The sequence below is a fragment of the Chlorocebus sabaeus genome, chromosome 23 (genome assembly GCF_047675955.1).
Source record: "Chlorocebus sabaeus isolate Y175 chromosome 23, mChlSab1.0.hap1, whole genome shotgun sequence".
NCBI classification, from domain to species: Eukaryota; Metazoa; Chordata; class Mammalia; order Primates; family Cercopithecidae; genus Chlorocebus; species Chlorocebus sabaeus.
The window spans coordinates 32,846,753-32,869,700 of record NC_132926.1 but is presented as its reverse complement, the minus strand read 5'-3'; the positions used below and the strand labels follow the sequence as shown (position 1 = coordinate 32,869,700).

At 46.8% G+C, this 22,948-nt stretch overlaps 1 protein-coding gene across 2 annotated transcripts in view; it reads left to right on the top strand.

Moving 5' to 3' along the window:
• Positions 1-22,948, top strand: part of ABLIM3 (actin binding LIM protein family member 3) — a 117,324-nt gene that overhangs the window by 82,786 nt on the left and 11,590 nt on the right. Inside the window, exons 9-16 of one of the 2 annotated variants that reach the window (XM_008014924.3) lie at positions 7,319-7,377; positions 9,893-9,964; positions 14,162-14,317; positions 15,939-15,968; positions 16,459-16,588; positions 17,374-17,472; positions 19,189-19,236; positions 21,568-21,702. In XM_008014924.3, the coding sequence (XP_008013115.1) occupies positions 7,319-7,377; positions 9,893-9,964; positions 14,162-14,317; positions 15,939-15,968; positions 16,459-16,588; positions 17,374-17,472; positions 19,189-19,236; positions 21,568-21,702 (729 nt within the window). The remainder of the gene's footprint in view (positions 1-7,318; positions 7,378-9,892; positions 9,965-14,161; positions 14,318-15,938; positions 15,969-16,458; positions 16,589-17,373; positions 17,473-19,188; positions 19,237-21,567; positions 21,703-22,948) is intronic. The other variant, XM_038006196.2, reaches the window with a different exon arrangement.

Sequence of the window (22,948 nt, the reverse complement as noted above, 5' to 3'; positions counted from 1 at the left end):
AGTGTTACAGTATAGTAGCTAAAGGTTTGTATTTCTAAAGTTTGTTTCTAGCTTCTCCTCTCTTAGGTCACCACAAACTCATGCCGATGTGGCCATTTTCTCGCCTATCACATGTCACATCGACTTCAGCAGTCAATTTGTCCATGTTGGTCAGAATTAGGTCCAGAGTAGCAATTTCCCGGCTTACTTCCTCCATTTTCTGAGAAACAAAATTGCCTGCTGGGCAAGTCAAGAACTTGTCAGATATTCAGCTTTTAGCTCGATGAGACGTTTTATTAGTCTAGACTTTTCAGGTGACAGAAACCTAACTCAAGCTATGTTAGGCCAAAGAAGATTGATCGGCTCACAGAACTGTGTGAGCTGAGAAGCATCTAGGAGCAGCACAGCTGGGTGGAGGGGCCCATGAGCACCATCAGGTTGTTCTTCTCCCTGTTTCTTTTTATGTTTGGTCCCATGCTCTCCTGCCCAGACTGGCTGCCTCCATGCAGCGGGCCAGAGGGCCTGGCCAGCCACCATCAGCACAGAGAGGCAGCATGTCCCGATAGGCTCAGCAGAGAAATTCCAGAGGGTCTGAGGACCTGTTGCCCACACCCAGGCCAGGGTGGGGAGACAGAGATGGACAAGCAGGTTAGAATCCAAGCTCCTTAACCCCCAACTTCCCATCTGTAAAGAGGGATGAGGCTAGTCTCCATCTCACAAGACTGCTGTGAAGATTAAATGAACTAATGAATGCATAGTAAAGACTCAGCCCAGGGCCTAGCACTGCTGGTTCTGCCAGTCTGAGCTCCTGATAACCAGCCAGTTATATAGAAATGGCCATTCCCATGATGCAATGCACTAGTAAGTGCTTGCTGTTGTCAATATTATCATCATTTTTAAGAATATTTAGCATAAGGTGCAGCCTATGTACTCAATAAATGGCAGTTATTATTTTTTATATTTAAGCACTATTGTTGTAAAGTGTGTGACACAAGGCCTGGCATCGACACTCCATAAATATTAGTTATAATAGTAACAATACGAATAATAAGAATACTTAGGGCCTGGCACATACGAAGCACTCACTATACTTTAATTACTGACCCAACTGTTATTATCAGCACCTATGATTTCTTGTGAATTACAAGGCAACTCGGAATTGCCATTCCCCTCATCCTGCCCGATATTCTCCATGGTAACTAAGCACTTTTCTCCCTCCAGCCTCTTTATTAAGCTTCGGGCCCACTTCATCATGTCAGCTCCAGGCAAGCTGGTCTTTCACACTTCTCCTGAGGTGCCCTTGTCCCTGGGCACAAGCCCAACCTCCCAGGAGGGTGTGCTGGCAACCAAGCCAGGCTTCTGTTCAGTGACTCCACCTGCATGGCCAGCCTGCCATGTGTTGCAACCCCCTCGCTCGCCCAGGCCCCAGCTTCCTGCTCCCCTCAAGTCTCCCTTTTACTGCTCTCCCCTTCCCCAAACTGGATCCTGGCACACAGATTATTTTTGTAGGTAGAAGAGAGGAGACAATAATAACAACAATAACCAACACTTATATAGTCGCTGACATAGGCAGACACTGTTCTAAGTGCTGTGCATGGATTAACTCATTAATCCTCAAACCAAACCTATGAGGCAGATACTGTTGTCATCCCTGTTTTATAAATAGGGAAACCAAGGCACAGAGAGGCAACTGACTTGCTCTAGACGATGCAGCTAGTAAGTGATGTAGCCAGGATTGGAACCCCTTAAGAATATTACATGAAATTATGCATAGAGTGCCTGATACCAGTAAAGATTTACTAACGCCCGAGATTATAATGATCACATTGTTGTTATTACAGGGCAGATTCAACAGCATTGTTCACTCCTCTCTCCTGCCGAGTTTGGCACTTTCAGTAACAAAGGAGCACCAGAGTGCCTTGGTCTACAGAAGCAGTGCACCTGCTGGGAGGAGAGGAGTGGGAAATTTTTTATGTTAATGTAAAATTCTCATAACATAAAATTAACCATTCTAAAGTGTACAATTCCGTAGCTTTTAGTGCATTCACAATGTTGTACAGCCACCATCTCTATCTAGTTCCAAATCATTTTCATCACTTCAAAAGAAAACCTCATACATGCCATTAAGAAGTCACTTCCCATTCCCCTCTCCCCCAACCCCTGGCAATCACCAATCTGTTTTCTGTCTCTATGGATTTATCAATTTTGTATGGCTCATACAGATGGAACCATACAATATATGTTCTTTTGTGACTGGCTTCTTGCCCTGAGAATAATGCTTTCTAGGTTCATCCATATCGTAGCATGTATCAGTAGGTCATTCCTTTTACGGCTGAACAATATTCCGTTTTTGGATCTACCACATTTGTTTATGTGGATGAAGGTGCTTTTCAATTTTTTGTTTCCATAGGTAATCAGGGAATAGGTGGTGTTTAGAAGCTCTTTAGTGATGTTTTGTGAGATTTTAGTGCACCCATCACCTAAGCAGGACACAATGTACCCAATTTGTAGTCTTTTATCCCTCACTTCTTTCCCAACCTTACCCCTGAGTCCCCAAAGTCCATTGTGTCATTCTTATGCCTTTGCATCCTCATAGCTTAGCTCTCACTTGTGAATGAGAACATACACTATTTGGTTTTCCGTTCCTGAGTTACTTCACTTAGAATAATGGCCTCCAATTTCATCCAGGTTGCTGTGAATGCCATTATTTTGTTCCTTTTATGGCTGAGTAGTATTCCATCATATATATATATATATATCACAGTTTCTTTATCTACTCATTGATTGATGGGCATTTGGGTTGGTTTATGTGCATGGAGATTTTAAAGGAGCAATTCCAAGGTTCCTCCCAGTCTATTGCCACAAAAATAGTGCTGCTGTCATAAAGGCAGAGGTCTGAGAAACCTCATCCTGCTATGGTGAAAAAAAATCCAGAGGCAGGGCATGGTGGCTCACACCTGTAATCCCAGCACTTTGGGAGGCTGAGGGGGCCAGATCATGAGGTCAGGATATCGAGACCATCCTGGCTAACATGGTGAAACCCCATCTCTACTAAAAATACAAAAAATTAGCCGGGTGTGGTAGCACGCATCTGTAGTCCCAGCTACTCAGGAGGCTGAGGCAGGAGAATCACTTGAACCTGGGAGGCGGAGGTTGCAGTGAGCTGAGATCGCACCACTGTACTCCAGCCTGGGTGACAGAGCAAGACTCCATCTCAAAAAAAAAAAAAAAAAATCCAGAGAGGAAACCTGCTGTAAGAGAATACCCTAGCTAGGATCAAGGCCAAAAACTCAAATGCCCACATCAAGGAGTGGGAAGGGCTGGGAGTCAGAAAGTAGGGAGGATCACTGGTGACCTGCAGTATCTAAAAACCTTCAGACTCAGAACTGTTTAAAATAGTGCTCACTAAACAGAACCTCCCAATGGAGGTTCTTTCAATCACTGTGCTTGTAAGTTCTAGAATGCCAACATTCTAGAAGACTATGATACCAGCTCCAGCTTTGGCATTAAAAAACAAAAAGCATTGGCTGGGCATGGTGGCTCATGCCTGTAATCCCAGCACTTTGGGAGGCTGTGGCGGGCAGATCACCTGATGTCTGGAGTTCGAGACCAGCCTGGCCAACATGGAGAAACCCTGTCTCTACTAAAAGTACAAAATTAGCCAGGTGTTCTAGTGCATGCCTGTAATCCCAGCTACTCGGGAGGCTGAGGCAAGAGAATTGCTTGAACCCAGGAGGCAGAGGTTGCGGTGAGCCAAGATCACGCCATTGCACTCCAGCCTGGGCAACAAGAGTGAAACTCCATCTCAAAAAAAAAAAAAAAAAAAAAGCCTTGGCAAATCTAACATCAGGATACAACAGAGAGGTAGGTGGCTTCCCCAACATTAAATCAGCCCTAAATGTTACAGGCATGGTGTGTGCTATAACCAGTCAAAGAGATAAGACTGACTGCTGACTCTGCTAAGGATTAAAAATGGCCTTAATACCTGGCTGACAGATAGTTTTGGAGATTCACATCTCTGTCTCTGAGTCAGCTGATATGGAAATAGCTAATCCTTCACTTCCATAACCTCATAGTAGGTTTTAACTGCAGAGCCTGGAATTGTGGGTGACAATCTCAGAGGACAAGAGAATGTGACTCATGGAACCAGGAGTTGAACAAGCAGAAAATGTACTCTTACAAAAAGCTAGAGCTCTGTCTTGTAAAATTGATTTCTTTATCACATAACATTCCAAGAAAATAAATTTAGAGTGTTTTCTGGTATTTAGCCCTGTGGTTCTCAAATTATTAGTCATAAAATCACCTAGGGAGCTTGTTAAATCACAGATTCCCAGGTCCCATCTCCAGGAAGTTGGTGTCAGTGGCTTCGGCAGGGGGTCCCAGGAATCTGAATTTTACCAGGCTGCAAGACAAGTGGTCCACAGGTCACAGTTTGACATGCCCCAATATAGTGAATATGCTTGCAGACTCAGTCTGGAGCTGGAGCTGTCTAATCAGAGTCTTGATTGTACTACTTGTCCAAATCTCTGAGCCCAACTTAGAGAAGCCAACTGCCTAAGATAGAATGCTGTATTTCTTTTATTTATTCACTCAATGAGTATTTATTGAGAATCTGCAGTCCCTGCAGATATATCTGTAGGTAAGATAGACATGAATCCCTCTTCTCATAGAATTTACATTCTTATCAGGATAAATGGATAGGGGCAAATAATTATCTTGTCTGTACAGTAAAACCTGTTAAGATGGAAACAGAATCTCTAAGTCTCCTTCCTAATATCCTTGCTGAGCATTTATATACCCAGTGTGTACTTAAACACTTTTAGGGACAAGGGCTCACTGTCAGTTGAATAAGGGCCATTCAGTTCTTAGGTGTTAAATGTTTCTTCCCTGAACCCCCTGCCCTTAGTCCTAGTTCTACTTTGTAAGACTTGCAAAACAAATTAATTCCTCTTCCTACAGAGAGTCATTAAAATCTTCAAAACTAGTTTTCACCATTCTGTTAAGTCGGTTCTTCAGGGTAAAGACCCAGCCTTAGAACTGCATTTGAGTCCCCTTCCTAGGATGGCCACCATTCTCCCGTGGGTGCATTTTATCTAGTATCTTTTTGGGGAAAAAAATACAAAGGTAGGGTCCAATGAGTCATTCACATGCATTTCTTTATTAAACACACATGGGCCAGGCACTGTTTTTGGCTCTGGGGATAAAGCCCATGGAAGAGAAAAACCATCTTCTTCACCATGACGTTGTCCTTCTGTTAATGCCACATTGTTGAGCTATTGGCCAAGGGAATAAGCTCAGAAGACCGTAATTTCACAGGGATCTTCATGAACAAATCATCTTTTCTTGCATTCTTTATCTAAGTTTATTGCTAGCTACCAACTAACTTCTTTTAGCCTCTTTTATTTACAGATATACTACCAACTCCCAAATTCTGATGTTTTTCATTTCTATTTTTTTTCTTGTTTGATCCTCCTCTCCTTGTTTCTTATGTAAATATGCTTTCCGGTATGCAGAGTACTGAAGCTAATGACCATTTTTGGCTCAGTTTTATTTCAGAGTGATATGCCAATGTCATGAGGTTAGAAAGCAAAAGAAACCCTCTAGTCTGACCCCCTCACTTGACACATTATTTCCCCGCATGAGGACTTCTGCCCTCTTGATCTTTCCTATGCCTCTTTAACTTAAGTTCATGACCTCCTCAGACCTCTGTGTCCATCTCATTCATTTCCTACAGGGACCTGTAACATGTGTTTCCTGCCACAGCCACAGTCATAAACAATTCCTGATAGATTCAGAAGCAACTCAAAGAGGAACCGGAAATGCTCTCTCTAATAACTCCCTAAAGTAAGAATCCCGGCACACAGCTTGGTAGTGGACACACCCTGTGATTGCTGGATCAAGCCACAGACTCAGAGTCCCTCTACTGGGCTCTAAGAACCACTGCATTTTACTTTAGAAAGAATTAAACTCAGTTGAATAATTAGGAACACCCAAGAATGTCGGCAGACAAAAATCAAAGATTCCTGTTCCGTAAAAGACAAAACTGCCCATAAAATTAGAATCTTGGAGATGAAAATAATCTTCAAGGCCATCCAAATCCCACCTTATTGTTCTTCAGATGAGGAAACTGGGACCCAGAGAGAGGATGTGTTAGGGGCTGAGCAGAGACAAAAAACACAGGCCTCCTTACTTCAGGCCTCTCTTCTCTTTTTCACTCTGAATTATTGACCTTTCACCACCATCTCATCCCTTAGCTAGTATTCCAGTCCTGGGGGTTCCAGGCAACAAAGCATAATATAAAGTATATCCTAGAAACAAAGTCAGACAAACAAATGCCATCTGGGTGCTCAGGAATCCAGCCATTGCTGGCTCCTTTCCTTTTAGGGCTGGTTATAAGGGGAATGGCTCCAGAGGGATAATATGTTCCTATTTTTCCTTCTAATCCAGGACACCTGTCCCTTCTCTGGGGAATGTGTCATATTTGGGGCTGCTTTTCAACATGTGGGCAGCCACCTGTTGTTCATGCCTTTCCAAATTGGCCTTTCGGGTTTGGGGCTGGCCAACTGGACCCCCACCCACAATGAAATGTGGGCGTTAGCAGTGTACTAAATTTGAAGAGTCTGGACTCTGAGGAATTAGCAGGTCAAGGCAATGCTCTCAAGCGGAATATACACCATGACACCTCCTCCCCCTTAAATGTGATAGCTCTGGCAGACGGTCATAAGTCTTTAAGAGAAAAGAAAGCTGGAGTTCGCCATGCTCTGTCACTCTTTTTTATCCACACTGTCATTTATTCATTCGAGAAATATTTATTGACCACCTGCTATGTGTCACTCACTGCCAATCATATACTCATCTCTTCACCCCACAAACATGTACGGGTCTCTTCTAAGAGCAAAGTCCCGTGCTGGGGACTGTGGGAGATATAGCAATGAATAAAGCTCAGTTCCTGCCCAGAGGAAGCTCTTGATTTAGTGAGGAATGAAAAATCCACAAGCTACTGTGCCGTAAGGCTGTATATGTGGAAAGAGAGACAAAGAACTATGGATCACAGAGGAGAGAGAAGTCACTCCCAACTGGCAGGTAAGAAAGTTTGCAAGAGGATGTCATGTGAGCCCTAGACCTTGAGGAATTGGTAGGATTTGGACACACAGAAAAAGGATATGAGTTGTCACATAGGTCTGAGAGGTGCCAGGAGGAAGCTGGGAAAGCCAAGGAGGCCCTTCTGGCAGACGTGTAAGGGACATATGCTGACCATGGAGTAAATCAAGGTGGGGCATGGGGAGAGTGCTGGAGGGTTTGAAAGGTCTGACTCTTCGTTACTTTCCTGACCCCTTAGGTTCCGAGGTTTGGCACCCCATCTGCAAACAGGCAGCCCGGGCAGAGAAGAAGTTAAAGGTAAGCAAGCTAGTAGATCCCAGACCAGCACTCCTACTTTGCTACTTTCTGCCACAGGTTAAGGGAACTGTGCTTTGGGACAGGGTCAGCATTCCATAGTGTGTACACTCCCAAATGTGTGCGTATGTCCTTGGATTTTCCTAACGGCAACACCTGCCCCATGGGGTTTTTGAGGGGGTTAAGATATCGGATATGAAAGCACTCTTAAAACTGTAAAGCACTGTATTCCTGTGAGTTTTGTGTTTCTGGGGCGAGGCTGTAACTCTACCATTGCTCGCCAAGATGGCAGCCTCGCTGGGACCATGGTTTTTCCCAGCCTAAGGTCACTCATTAATAATAATAGTTAATAATACCACAGTAATTGACAGTTTACAAAGTATCTTCACAGCCACTGTCTGATTTTACTCCTTTAACTCTGTGAGGCAGATGGGCAGGAAATTTTATCTTTACCTTGCCTGTGAGAAAACCAGATCTAAAGAGGTGATGATTTGCCTGCAGTAGCAAAGCCAGGCAAAAGCACAGCCGACATCCCCAGGTATGCACTGGGCCAGCTGAGGTCCTGCATCCCTCTGAATTACTGTGCTCTGACAAATGTCATGAAGCCTTGTGAATCTGGGTTCCTGACACTGCAGAGAGGGGTTGAGTCTTCCAGGCTGTGAGAGGGATCCATTTTCTAGGTCTTTGATGATGTGGAAGAGACACCTGGGGTGTGTGTTGGGGGATAGGCAATGGGGCCTTTACATCCTGGCCCCTGGATATCAAGTTGACCCCTTGGGACTCTATTGTGTTACCCACTAGAGTCTCTCCAACTAGAAAAGCAAGTGCACAATTTCTGACTAGCTAAACATGTCTTCCTTACTATCTCATCCACTTAATGAAAGTTTTCTGAAAGAGCCAGTCTGTTGATGCACAATTATTTTTTAAGCCCTGAATTTCTTCCCTTGGAAGAAGAGGGTCTTCTTCCAAGACCCTCTTCCCTTTAAGGTGTAAGACCTACTTGTCCCTTTCTTCATTTTCCTCCTCTTTGGTAGCATTTCCCAAACTTCAGTCATCCTCTACAACCCTGATGCCTGTTGCCATATCTGGGCACCACCTGTTTCATTATATACTTAATATTTTTCTCTAAATCAAGTCACTACTTTTTATTAACTTATTTTAAAATAAAACTTTATATTGCCATGTGGAAACCAGTTATACTTGCTATAAATAGAAGGTAATCATAAAATAAATTCAATGATAATGAAATAATTCTTAAGAATAAATCTTTAAAATTCTAGCTAGACAATGTTGCCTGCACTCTCTTTGTTTAAAAAGGGAAATTGGGTTGGGTGTGGTGGCTCACGTCTGTAATCCCAACACTTTGGGAGGCCAAGGCAGACGAATCACTTGAGGTCAGCAGTTCGAGACCAGCCTGGCCAACATGGTGAAACCCCATTTCTACTAAAAATACAAAAATTAGCTGGGTGTGGTGGCCCATGCAGCTACTCAGGAGGCTGAAGCAGGTGAATCACTTGAAACAGAGAGGCAAAGGTTACAGTGAGCCAAAATTGTGCCACTACACTGCAGCCTGGGTGACAGAGCAGGACTCTGTCTCAAAAATAAAATAGGAAATTGGCAATTGTTGAGAGAGTTGTTGAAATGTATTAGCACCAAACTGAGACTGCCTCCTTGATCTAATCAAGGGGATTGAAATGTTAGATTTTACTCTCTAACTCTATGATTCAGTATTATCAAGTGTTCCACCTTCATCTTCCCAGAACCACCGCTAGTTCACAGTCCACTGTTTGGGAAACTTTATAGCCCTACATAGAATGCTTTAAATTGTAGGATGAGAAAACTGGGAGAGAATCAAGTGGTCCTGAAGCTCAGCCTCTATATTTTACAGATCAAGAATCCAAGATGCCTAAGACCACATACATAACCCATGGGTCCTTGATTCCTAATCCCTTTACATCATGCAGGCACCCTCTTATGCATTAGGACTGACATCATGCTGCTCTGCTAAGGAAGCTATTAATCCATCATGGCCATTTTTCAGAGACAGGTTTTTTCCCAAGTTTATCACTTAAGTTGATGTCAATTTGCAATTAATACACTGTAAAGAATCAACATATTGTGCAATGACATGAAGTTTAACCCACTTTTACATTTTGAATAAACAAACTCCCAAGGAATGAATACTAACCAATTTTATTTTTTTTAAAGTAAATACATTATTGACTGGGATAACTCAAAATGAAAAGTTTTATGAGTAATTTCCTATTTAGACTGCTAGCTGCAAATACATAGAAAATAAATCCATATTCTGTCCCCAACAGCCTGAAGTCCTTGCATTTTAGGTCTCATTCACACTCAGACCTTGACTTAAAAGGCAAAGAATAAGAAGGAAGTACAGAAGTAGCCAGAGAGTACTTTAATGGTATTGCTAATGTTGCATTCTTAACCCCCTTTCTCACCCTCCCCACCAAGCTCAGGTTGCAGCTTCTCACCTCTTCTGTCTTCATCTCTTCCACAGCATAGACGGACATCTGAAACCTCCATCTCACCCCCTGGATCCAGCATTGGGTCACCCAACCGAGTCATCTGCGTATGTATCACTTTTCTTCCACCAAAGGGCCTTCCTTATTCCTGACCTGGTGTCTAAAGAGTCACTAAGGATGAGGGAGCTCTCAGGTTTTCATCCAACTGACATTTGATACATGCTCTTCACATGCTAGGCTCTGTACCAGGTCTTGAGGATTCAGTGGGGTACAGGGAGGACATAGATCCTGCCCTCATGAAGCACACAGTCTAGTAAACCCAGAGTTTCAGGAATAATGCAGAGTTTCGTGGAGCACGAGAAAGAAAGTACAATGACAACAAGAGCCCTTGCTGAGTTCTAAAACCAATGCAAGGCACCTCCTTTCCCACTGCTTAACTGAGACAAGCAAGAAAAAACTGAGGATCAAAGTGGTATTCTGAATAGGTATTAGGTGGAGTATTGATGTGAAGATAGTGGTGGGTGATAAAGAGGCAGAAAGGAGAAGGAAGCCACATACACATGTGGAAACATGGCTGTAAAGAATTTGCAAACATAAGGAAGAGCTTTCTAATCATGCGGAGAGTCTAGGGATGGAGCAGACTCACCTCCATGTGTCTGACCTCCCATCTCCACAGGCATTCAAACACAGAGAGACTCATCATTTGCCAGGGATGTAGAAGAGACAGAAGTTGAGTTCAATGACCTCAGAGGCCCCTTGTATATGTCATTCATTCATTCAACAAACATGTGCCAAACATTTACTCTGCTAAGTGCAGTGCTCTGCTCTGGGGAAATGGTGATGAACTACACAGACTTGATGCCTGTCCTCATGACACTGAACACATAGTGCCATGAATCATCAATTGCAGTTATAAATTCCAGGAAGGAAAAGCACAGGGTCCTCTGATGATGCTACAGATAAACAGAGGGACCTGACTATCTAGGACTAGTTGGGAGAAGGCATCCCGAGGAAGAAACATTAAACTCAAAGCAGAGGGATAAACAGAAATAAGCTAAAGGAGGTGGGAAACGCAGAGCCAGGGAGAACTGAAATGAGCAGAAAACCTCAATCTGATTGACTCTGGACTGTTCCAGCTTTCCACAAGCCAAAGGAGCCAAGAAGACCAGAAATGTGGGGGAAATGGTCTGTAACAAGAAACTTACTCCTCACAAGAAGCTCTAAATACAGTCACCAAACCAGCCAGCCCTGGCCGTGTCCACTACTGCTAGATCATTACTTCAAATCCACATCTAGTCTCCTCTTTGATACTTGAATAATGCCCATTGACAGGACTATGGGCACCTTTCCTTTCTTCTCTGGTCAAATGGAGAAAAAAGAAAAATGCTTAAGAGTTATCACTGACTGAAATTTCAATATGGGTCAATACTACGATGTGGCTGTCAAAAAAAGACAAGCTGCTTTGATCACAGGCTGTACTCATTGAAGATTCCTGTCTAAAGCAAGAAAGGTGATAGTCTCCCTGGCACTGTGAATGGGGCCAGACCACAGCAGGATTAACGGGCTTAATTTCCAGGCACGCACGGTGAGAGTGTTATTGACAAATGTGAATACGTTTCCAGAAGAGAGTTACTAGAACAGGAGCACTCAGGAAGCTGCTGCACTGTAATACCGTTCATCACGAGCTGGTCTCCCGGTGCTACTCAGGAGCCTCATAAACCTTTGTGAAATAAGTTAAGCCCTGATGATGTTCACCTGGGAGTCCTGGAGAAAGTTTTTCAGAATTGCCCCTGTGATAAGCAATTCCATTACAGAATGGAATTTATGATGGCAGCTAAGAACACCTGTGCTTGTGCCTTCCAACTAGGGGCTTACACATTGAGATCAGTTGTCCCTCACAACCTAGCAGAGGCATGTGTCTCCCCTTCCAGCCTCTCCTCCTCTCACTGTTTATGGTGCCTCGTGCTCAGCTGCTCTGGGGAATGACTGAACATGTCGTAGAAGCCATGTTTCCAGTCAGCCCATCCCAAGCATGGCTTCCAAATTTGAAAAAAATTCATCCATCTGCTTTGGATAGATGCAATAACAAGCATAAAGATGGATTTTAATTTAGTTTTCATAGACATTTGAGATTTGATATTCAAATAGAATTATCAGCGAACCTGAAATGAGCAGGTTCTTTCAAACTTTCCAACTTTACTCCATCTCCACTGACTTCTAAAATCATCTTCAGGTGGTTTGGCTTTGACCCATGTGTTCTCTTCCTTCCTTCCTTCCTTCCTTTCTGGCTAATTATGTTAGGATGCCTCTGATCAGTTGGTGTGTCTCCAGACCTGAGGCTCATTTACAGCCCTGTAAACAAAGTGGCTATAGGAAGAAATATAAATTTAGTATTTTTGAGGTTTGGGGTAAAGTGCCAAGATGAATAGTTACGGGTCGAGATGAGTTTGGAAGATGCCAAGAGCTCTCAAGGTCAAGATCTAACATCCAGGACAAAAGCAGCAATTACTTCAGCAAGTGGACTCTCATCTAATAAAGGCTTTCTTTATCCACATACCCCCAGAACTGGTGCAGATGTGGGTGTCTGTACCAGGCAGGCTCTGGCAGAAATCAGGTGGCCTACCTCAAAGAGTTCAACTGAGGAGGGTTTCATGACGGAGGTGTGGGCAGGGTTAAGTGGACTCACAGGAGATAATGAGGTATCCAGGGACTACAGCAACATGATGTTATTACCACACTGGAGCTAAAGAGATGTGGGAAGGGGACAGCATTACCAAAGCTAGCAAGAGCTGGGGAAGTCCAGCCTTCAGAGAGAGTCAGGCCCAGCTGATGGCCAGCCAGGAAGGTTGCCAGGGGAATAAGTGTACCAGCCTCTCTCTCCATTCACCCTCTAATCTCTGCTGTTGCATCCCATTGGCTAAACCCAACTGAAAGCCAGAGAACAAAAGAGCCTGTGATACAGCCTAGGCAGTGTTCAGAGCATAGATCCAGGCAAGGAAGAGTGGACACTGGGTCTAGGGGCAACAGAGAATAAGCAGCATGAGAAGAAGCAACAGTGCCCTGATAGCAGTGCTGATGTGGCAGGGATAGAATAGTGGAAGGGCTTTGGTAAGTTTTCAAAATAGCACAGCTTATAAGTATTTACAAATGCTGCTCCCTGTAAAGTAGTCTTGGCCCTGAGACTGTACCTGGCTCCTATGGCATTGGGAGAACATTATCAGACTAATACAGTCTCTGGATTCTCCATCTGGCAGCCTCTGTCATAATTTGCAGCACCTCGGGACCTTGCAAGACAGATCCTGGTTGATCATAGCAAACACCAGGCCACAGAGGGAACAGCTGGAGAGCATGGCCGTGGAAAAGACATGGCTTCAGGAGCCATGAGATGTGGGCTGTCACATGCAAGGGGGAGCTTTCTTTCAATCTGTGCAGCTCTAGAGGGCTGAACTCTGCCAAAGTCAAGCAGAAGGTAGAGGCTCATTTCAGTTCAATGGAAGGAGCAGTTTTCTGAGTGCAGCCTTCTGACGGTGTAAGACAATGAACTCCCCATCCCAAGAAGACAGGGGAGGCCGCTGAAGAGGGCAGGCTCTCTGTATTGAAATTTGGGCTCTTGCAACTTATTAGCTATATAGCCTTGGACAAGTTAATTGATTTTTCTGTGCCTCTGATTCCTTAGTCAAAATGAGGATAATGTTAGTGCCTACTACTAGGGTTGTGAATTGTATGGGTGAACTGAGTTAATCTACATAAGGGACTTGGTACAGAGCCTGGCTTATAATAAGTACTCACCAAATGTTAGCTAGTGTTTTACTATCATGATTATTTTTATCTTTACCGTCTTCATCTTCCTCTTCAAGAATGCTGTGAATTGGGTTGTCCTCGCTCTGTGGGATTGGAAGGCAGTCAGCACCCAGGCTGTGTAGTTCAAGCTGAATTCAAACCCATTAGCTTAGTGGTGCAAATTGTATAACCTTTTGAGCCTCCATTTCCTCAGCTGGAAAATAGAAATGATATTGACATTTACTTCACAGAGGCATTACAACATCTAGAGGAGATAATTCTTGTAAAGCACAAGGCCTTACAAACAATATGTGCTCAATAAATGTTAGCCCTGTTGGAATGGATGGCCTCTAAGACTGCTCTTAGTCTAACATTCTACTGTTCTTCAATTTGATCCTAATCTTCTGTTTTTAGTGGAAACTGGAGAAGTTCGTTCCTTCTGTACCTTGTTTTTGTTTCCTCTCTCCATTCCCTTTTCCCTCTTATCTTTCTCTTCCTTTCCTGTCCATTTCCCTCTTCCCTAGGCTAAAGTGGATAATGAGATCCTAAATTACAAAGACCTGGCGGCTCTCCCCAAGGTTAAGTCTATCTACGAGGTACAACGCCCTGACCTCATTTCCTATGAGCCTCATTCCAGATACACGTCCGACGAGATGCTGGAGAGATGTGGCTATGGAGAGGTATCACGTCTTGCCCTTCTCTCTGGGGCTATTGTAGGAAAGGAGGTTCCGCTGGGGTCCCCAGCCCTCTCCATCACAGACAGTTTGGCCTCCACAATGCTGGACCCAGACTCTTCTACCCTGGGATTTATGGCCAACATTTTTTAAATGAAGAGATTTCATTTGGCTTTCTGGCTTTTCTTGAAAATATCAGAGCTGACAACATTAAACCTACATTTCCACCATCTGGAGATGGGTGGCAGCACCCCCTATAGACAGGACATGAGCTTTCCATTCTCCCCAGTCCTCCTACTCCCTGTTAATCCCAGCATTAAAGCTGAGAGCCTGTGACCACTTATTACTCAAGCTGTTGTATTTCTTATACTGTAGGAATTTTTCAGGTACTCCGCCCAAGGCGCTCATCTCCCGCCAGGCTCAATGGCCATTTAGGTTTATAATCCCTGATTAGACATGTTCTCTGGTTTTCGCACCAGGCCTTTAGCCCCAGTGTCTCTTCAAAGGAAGAGACACTTTTATAAAAACGCAGTAACAGATGGCTTTTGAAATCATTAAATGGTTGCTAAACAAAAGAAAGTGTTCTCTGGAGATGGCAGCGCGGTAGGGGGCAGAATTACCCTGGAGGTCCTGGCAGTCTATATCCTAAAGGATTTCTAACCTTATCCCAGACCCCTTGAGTTAATTTGGGGCAGCAGAAGCCTGTCCTGATGGGCAGGGACCCAGGTTCTTGTCCCATCTCCACCATAACTAGCCTTGTGACCTCAGGCAAGTCCCCCTCCTCTCTAAGGAATTTGGGTTCCATTTGGTTGAAGAGTCCAATGCTGAGATTCCCCGGTTTCTGGCCCCTGAAACGGACCAGGAGAGAAAGATCAAGTGTTTAGTAGAAGCTGCTTGTCCTTCAGTTAGAGATGACAAACCAGGGTCCATAGGTTGCAGTCAGCCCTCAGATTTGTTTTGTTTCACTCATAAAGTGTCTTTTGAAAATGCAAACTGGTTGTCAACATGTGAACGCTGGGAGATTTCACATAAGAATCGGCATTTCTGACTTTCTTGGAAAATTAAGATGCTGTGTAAATGCTGGGCAGGCATTCCAGCTGCTGGAGCTGAGGAACCACTGCCCTCTTCAGTCAAGACATCCCATCTCCAGCTGCTGCACCAGCCACCAGCTCAACTCCCTTGTTGGTGGCAGCAGCCTGGCCCCTGCTTAGCTATATATTTGGGTGCCCTGCCCTGGGCATTGTCTTCATGAACCACAGAGGGTTCATGAACCAGTAGAGAGACAGGGAAGGGTGGTGACAATAGCCCTGAGCATGCGGTACAGAAGCCAGGGTCCAAGTCAAGTCCCTGCCACTGCTGCCCTGAGCAGCCCTGAGCCTTCGCATTCTCTCTCTGGGCTTTGGATTTTCCCTTCCTAAAAGGCGGGCATAATCTCAAGGTGTCCTGCCTCCTATCAGTAGTCTGACCCTCTGGAATTCCCAGCGAGGCTGTTATCTGGAAAGGAGTACTGGGGGACTGCTGCAGGCCCTCTCTGCCGACCCGTCTAACCATGCTCTGTCCTTCCTCTTGTCCTCCTGTCATTCCTTCTGCTCGTTCCACAACTGCCTTCAAACTCTTCACTTCTAAGTCGCTGGGAACATTATCTCCCTACTCCCAGGTAATTCAGCTGGTAGAGAATTAAGTTGATACATAATTGTGCCCCTTTATGCGGACTTCACCCATCCCCAGCCCCCTGAAGGTGTCTAAGCCCTTGCCCAAGGTGCTCCCTGCAAGCAGGGAAGCTCTGGAGAGAGTCGGGTGCATGTCCTGGAGGAAGTGGCAGTGGCGTACAGGATGGAAATCTGCCCTTCTTGCCCAGAGATGGCCTCCCTCAGGCTTCTGGGATCGCTGGTCAGTATTCCAGGGATTGACCCCATGGATTCCATTCAAGGACCTGCAAGTGTTGGGGGAAAGCCCTGGAAATTCTTTGCCACCTTCCTCGGGCTGTGTGTGTAACTTGGCGGCAGTTGGGGGCGGGGGGGTCTCTGTATTCACGCCTCAACCCCTAGAATCCTAGATTCCATGTCATGCCCACCTGCCTGCTAGACCCTTGGGCCACAGGCCCACTTAATGGCCAGCCGTGCTCACAGCCCCATTTCCTCCCCCAGGACATCTATGAGAACCTGGACCTCCGGCAGAGACGGGCCTCCAGCCCGGGGTACATAGACTCCCCCACCTACAGCCGGCAGGGCATGTCCCCCACCTTCTCCCGCTCACCTCACCACTACTACCGCTCTGGTAAGGAAGGGGGAGGTCCTGAGGGACCAGAAGAGCCAGGGAGATAATGTAGTGACTTGGAGTCCCTGCTGCAGAGGGCACAAGGCTCCCCCACAATCTCCATCCCAGTGTGGCCCTCTGGAGGCCTATGGCCACCCAGGTGACCAGCTGGGCCTCTCTGAGCCCCTGAGATGGCAGGGGCATGGAGGAGTGTGTGGCACTGAGAAGCAGAGGAAGGTGGGTGGTGAGCTTCCAGGAGAGGGGGCTGGCAGGTGGCACTGTGGCCCTGGCTGGAAGAAGACTCCACCATCCTCATGGCCTGCCCCATCCAGAGGGCAGAACCAAGAGACCAGAAATATGACTATGAACTGGCCTTCACCCGAGGGCCACCCCAGCCAGCCTAGTCAGGCCATCCACAGTCACCCTGAGGTTGGGGGTGAAGCCGGCACTTGGATGGAGGAAAGGAGCAATTAAGGGAGCGTCCAAAAGCGGAGGGTTCGAGGATGGTTGGGGAGACAAGAGGGACAAACTAAGATGCCTTCCTGGAGCTCAGTAGAGTTGGTCTTTACACCTCACAAAATCTGACTTTGGGATCAAGTCAGGAAGCAAGGTCAAGCTTGTTTCTGCCACCGTGGTGCATGAAAGCACATGCTGCTTCCGCCCTGGAGCCTGAGCACGCTGGGACGCCCCAGCCCATCCCCCATCTCTGCTGTCATCACCTCACCGCTTCCTTAACTGCCACCGCGTTAATGCCTGTTTTCTCTGTGCCTCTGTTTTCTCTGGGGACCACTGCCTGCGTGCTCCAGGGCCCGAGAGTGGCCGGAGCTCTCCATACCATAGCCAGTTAGATGTGAGGTCCTCCACTCCAACCTCTTACCAGGCTCCCAAGCACTTTCACATCCCAGGTAGGCACTGCCAGCCCGGAATTCCTGGGATGGATGCATGCTCCGTGGGGTCACAGGTGCCTGCGTCTCCCCCTCAATGCCACACAGGCACCGAGAAGCTGGTTCCTGAGGGACCCCCCTAACCAAGCACCTGCACCAACCCTGTCCTCCAACCCCAACACACCCACGGGCTTCAGATGATCCACTTGACAAAACCAACCTCCATTAGGATGTCAAAGAAGCAGTCCAGGGAGGAAAAGAGGCAGGGAGCTCGAGTGAGATACCGCGAATGCCTGAGGGCTGTGAGGGCTGCAGCAGGAGCACACAGTGGTGAAGGCCACATGCTTTGGCTTCAAAGCTCTTGGGATGGAATCTGATGCAGCTGCTTATAAGCTCATGACTGTGGGCCAGTTACTTGGCTTCCCAAGCCGCTGTTATTCCTTCTGTACAGCCAAGCACTGTTCTGGGCCCAGAGGTCGCAACTGTGCTCCACCCAGCCCAGATCCTGCCTTCATGGTATTTGGTATTTTATGTACTAATGTAGGAAGAGAGATAAAAAATGAGTAAACAAATATGTAGAGGATAATTTCAGGTAGCAATAGGTGCCATAAACATAAATAAAACAGGCGATTCTGAGATATGATGGGACTGAGAGAGGCCAGGCTAGATGGGGCAGTTAGGAAGAGCTTCTTGGAGGAGGTAATATTAAAGCTGAAAGATGAGAAGGGGCCCGGCCTGGTGGCTCATGCCTGTAATCCCAGCACTTTGGGAGGCCTAGGCGTGTGGGTCATGAGGTCAGGAGTTCGAGACCAACCTGTCCAACATGGTGAAACGCCATCTCTACTAAAAATACAAAAATTACTTGGGCGTGGTGGCACGTACCTGTAATCCCAGCTACTCAGGAGGCTGAGGCAGGAGAATTGCTTGACCCTGGGAGGTGGAGGTTGCAGTGAGCCAAGATCATGGCACTGCACTCCAGCCTGGGTGACAGAGCGAGACTCTGTCTCAAAAAAAAAAAACAAAAAAACAAAAAACGATGAGGAGCCAGCCTGTGAAGAAGCCCAGGAAAGACATCCCAGGCAGAGGGAACAGCACTATCATGTCATGTGACCACAGGTCATGAGAGGAATTGAGAGGAAGACGGGCTAGATGACCGAGTGGGTGTGGTTTGGACAAGGTCTCCCTCTGAGTCACAGCAGAGCCAGGCCTGGACCTCAGTCTCCCGACACCAAGCTCAGGTTTTCACTCCCCACTCACATTCCCCTCAAGAGCTCATGCTGCTGTTTCATCTACACCTTCCTCAGCTGCCCTAGAGGGGTCCCATCCTGTCTGTCTTCGAGGGAGGGGGAGGGAGGTAAGCTGAAATTCGGCTGCAGCATCCTGGGGATTTTCACATGGAATGAGGTGTGGCCACTAGTGGAGGCAGTGGACACCTTCTTGCATGGGGCTCTGCTGAGCACACATACCCCTGTGCCTGCATGCTCACCCTTCAAGCCCCGGGTCCCTTCCTCAGCACCACTTGGATCCATCCATTCCTCTTCCCGCACCTTACTTGGAACCTGTTGGGATGAGGTTGGAAGTTCAACTTTGGAAGAGGAAGTCACCAGGGGAAAAAGATGGTGGCCCCTTGGAAAAAGTTGTTGCCCCTTCTGAGATCAACTGACCAAGTACTGTCTCATTTTCTCCTGTCTCTCTCTGTCTCCCCTCCCCACTGTCCCTTCCTGGTCTGTCTGGCAGCTGGAGACAGTAACATCTACCGGAAACCCCCGATCTACAAACGGCATGGTATGGTCAGAGGCAGATAGGACTTGGCCACACAAGGAGAAGGGGGAGGTTAACCATCTATGCAGATGGTCCTGCACAGGCCACCAGGAGCCACAAAACGCAAGGCTGCATCTTGGTCCTTCTTGTTGACTGCCCCGTCACCCAGGGTGACATTAGGGAGGAGTTTGGTGTCATTTCAAAAGAACAAAGTCCTCATGTCCCCTCAGTTCTTTCCCACCACCTTTGCAATCTCCCCCTTACCTGCTGTCTGGCATCCTAAGTTCCATAACTGGTAAAACCTTTGTAAAATGCACATACCCCTGGGAGAGACACACTCCAAGGCATTCATACTCAAAGTGTTCATTAGAATAACATGGGATGCATACACATTCCTGGGCCCCACCCCAGGCTTACTGAATTCGAATTTTGTATTTGTCCCAGTTTCTCCAAGTGATTCTGATGCTCAGCCCAGCTTGGGAACCCCTGCTGTAAGTTGTTCTCAGTCACAGTCTCCTGAGAATGGATGGAGACTTGCAGAGGAGATGTAGATGCATAAGAAGCAGAGGGTCGCTTCCTTCTTTCATTCATTCCTTGATTTAGTGTTTCTTAAAGAAGGATCTATGGACCATCTGCACCGACAGACACTTAAAAGGCAGATTGCCTGGCCCCTTCCTTGTCCCAGACTCCCTTAATTATAAATATTGAGGGTGTGAACTAGGAATCTGCACTGTAACTGGCTTTGTCCATGATTCCTACCTGCACTTAGTATGAGAACCACCAAGTCATTAATCACTGACACCACCTGTTCATTTTTGCAAAAAGTACTTACTAAGCCTCAATTGAACGAGCACATCCCTTCCATTGAAGCTGCAGAGGAGCAGCTGCCACCCTATGCACCTGCACTTGCTTAAGGGTCTAGCTGGATAACAAAGCGAGGCCCAGAATCGGCGGAGCTTGGAGATGAATGAAGCAGTCCTGCACCAGGTTCTGAACTGCTTAGCTGGTGCAGTGGACAGTACAAGTTTAAATAGTGGCTCTGGGTGCCTAACATTCTACAGTTCAGACAGACATCCTTGGTTCCAGAGGGGGCTAAGCAGGGCGTCCGAGGTGAGTCTGTGAGCATGTGCACATCTGTACCAGCCTGTGAAGGACGTGCCATGTCCCCTGAGTACCCACAGAAAGAAACCAACCTGACAAAGGTGGTTTGGCTTTTTGCCTAGAAAAGGCCCCCAGGTCGCAAGCTTCTCAGGACTTCGTGGGATTTTCCAGGCGGGCTCTGAGGGGTGGCACTAAAGCAGACTCAAGAGGAGTCTGGGGTGGAGGTGGGTTGCTTGGAAAAGAGGGCAGAGGAAAAAGCTAAATGCAATCAGCCAGGAGTGGCTGCCCAGGACCCAAGTCAAAGAGAGAATCTGAAAGCTTTGGAAGCAAATGTAGTTGTGGGGGCTGCATAACCTGGGGCTAGCTGAAGCTGATCCACCACGCTCTGCCACTCTGGCTCCACAGAGCACAGAGCTTGTCCCTAAAGCTTCCTGTAGTTGACCATGAGAAATGGTCATGCAGCCACACACACTTCCCCAGCCCCTCTCTCTGCCCTACCAGCCTGTCACCCACGTTTGGGCCACTAGAGTCACTGCTCTCTAAGTAGTTGTGACTACAGTGGGTCTTTTTGGTCACCCCTGTCCTGGGCTTGCTTCAGGTGGAAGCTTGAAGCTGGATGGCACCTGAGCCAGCAGACCAATTCTGACACTTACAGATGAGGAAACTAAGGCAGAGATGGTAGGGTCTGCCCAGTGTTACAGCTGAGTAAAGTGGCAGAGCTGGGACCAGAATCCAGCTTTGCTGACTCCCTGTCTAGCACTCCTTCCTTCAGGCCATGTAGTTCCTGAGCAGAATAGGCCATCTCAGGTTGTGAGGAATCATGGCGTTCGAATTTATAACAAGGCAGGCTTCTAAAGGGCTAGGAAGGTAAGGGCTGGGGCTCCCCTGGGACCTGTTGAGTCTTATTTGAGGAGCCATACCCTTAGAGTTCATTCTGGAACAGACCTGGAAATCCATGGAATGTGCTGGAAAGAGCCCTGGGCTGGGGTCTGGTCCAGTTCTGGTGCTCACATGCTATGTGGTCTCAAGCAACCCCTTCCCCTCTCTGGTGCTCCGATTACTAAATGCAGAATGAAGGTTTGGCCCCAGTGCTTTTCCAGCTCTGATGCTCCATGGCCCAGTCCTAACAGAGAGCCCTGACCTTGAAGTGGCCTCACTCCCCTGGGCTGGAGCCTGGTAGAGATAGGAAAAGGGTACACAGTCCCAGCCCAGTCACTCTGCCTTCCTGAAGTGCTCTCCTTGGGTCCTTTGCAGGTGATTTGTCTACAGCAACCAAGAGCAAAACAAGTGAAGACATCAGCCAGACCTCCAAGTACAGTCCCGCCTACTCACCAGACCCCTACTATGCTTCGGAGTCTGAGTACTGGACCTACCACGGGTCCCCCAAAGGTAGCACCCCCATAGGAGCTTAGGGCCAGGGCCCTATCACTTGTGCCAAGGACACAGGTGTTCAGAACAGTTGCCGACTCCTTTATACAATCATTCTGAATAAGAGTGCTTAGAGAGTTTATAACTGAGGGTGTTTATTCATTCAAGAAATATATACTAAACACTGGCCATGGACCCTAGCAATACACTGGGGAGCAAAACAGACCAGGTCCCTGCCCTTGTGGAGAAGACGTAGGCCCCAGCCATGAGAGGGACGTGATGCACAGAAGGTAGGAGAGCTGATGGCAGGAGCCTGCTGTCCAGCCTGAAGATGACAAAAGCTTCTTGGATGCCGTCAGTCAGCTGCCATCAGGAGGGTGGCAAGGATGTAACACAGCAGAGAGTATAGAAATACCTCTGCAAATACCCAAGATGTGAGGAAGGATTCCATTGGAGGAAAGAAAAGGCTGTCCACTTAACCTTGAACTCACAGAGGAAGAGAAGCAGTAGAGATGAGGGAGGAGTTCCCCCAGGGTTTTGAGGGTTGAGGTAAACATTTTGATTGTTATCCTAAACAGTGAGTGGCATGATCACATTGAAAGTAGTGGCATGATCACATTTGTGCTTTTGAGAGACCACTTTGGCTGTAGGGTAAAAAATGGTTTGGAGGATTAAGAAAGAGAGGATGTGGGGAGGTGGAAGGCTTCTGGTAAGGGGGTCTCAGTGATCCTCAGATACCACCTCACCCAATCATACAATCCAAGCTGTTCCTCTCAAGTATGGGGGGAAATTTTTCATCAAGATCCACTCTGATTCAATGTCTTTACTAATTGAATGTGCATTCTGAGCAAAGCTTCATGGAAGCTCAGAGATAACTCTTTGGGGCTGGGCACTGTGGCTCGCGCCCATAATCCCAGCGCTTTGGGAGGCCAAGGTGGGAAGATCACTTGAGCCCAGGAAATTGAGACCAGCCTGGACAACATGGCACTTCGTCTCTACAAAAAAATTTTTTTAAATTCTCTGGGCGTGATGGTGTATGCCTGTGGTCCCAGCTACATGGGAGGCTGAGGCAGGAGGATTCCTTGAGCCCAGGGGCTTGAAGCTACAACGAGCCATGATCACACCACTGCATCCTAGTCTGGGTGACAGAGTGAGCCCCTGTCTCGAAAATTTAAAAATTTAATAAAAGGATGACTCTTTTGCTACTCTCAAAGAAGTCTTCATCTAGAAAAGAAGGTAAGATACAAATACAACTATAACCAAGTGG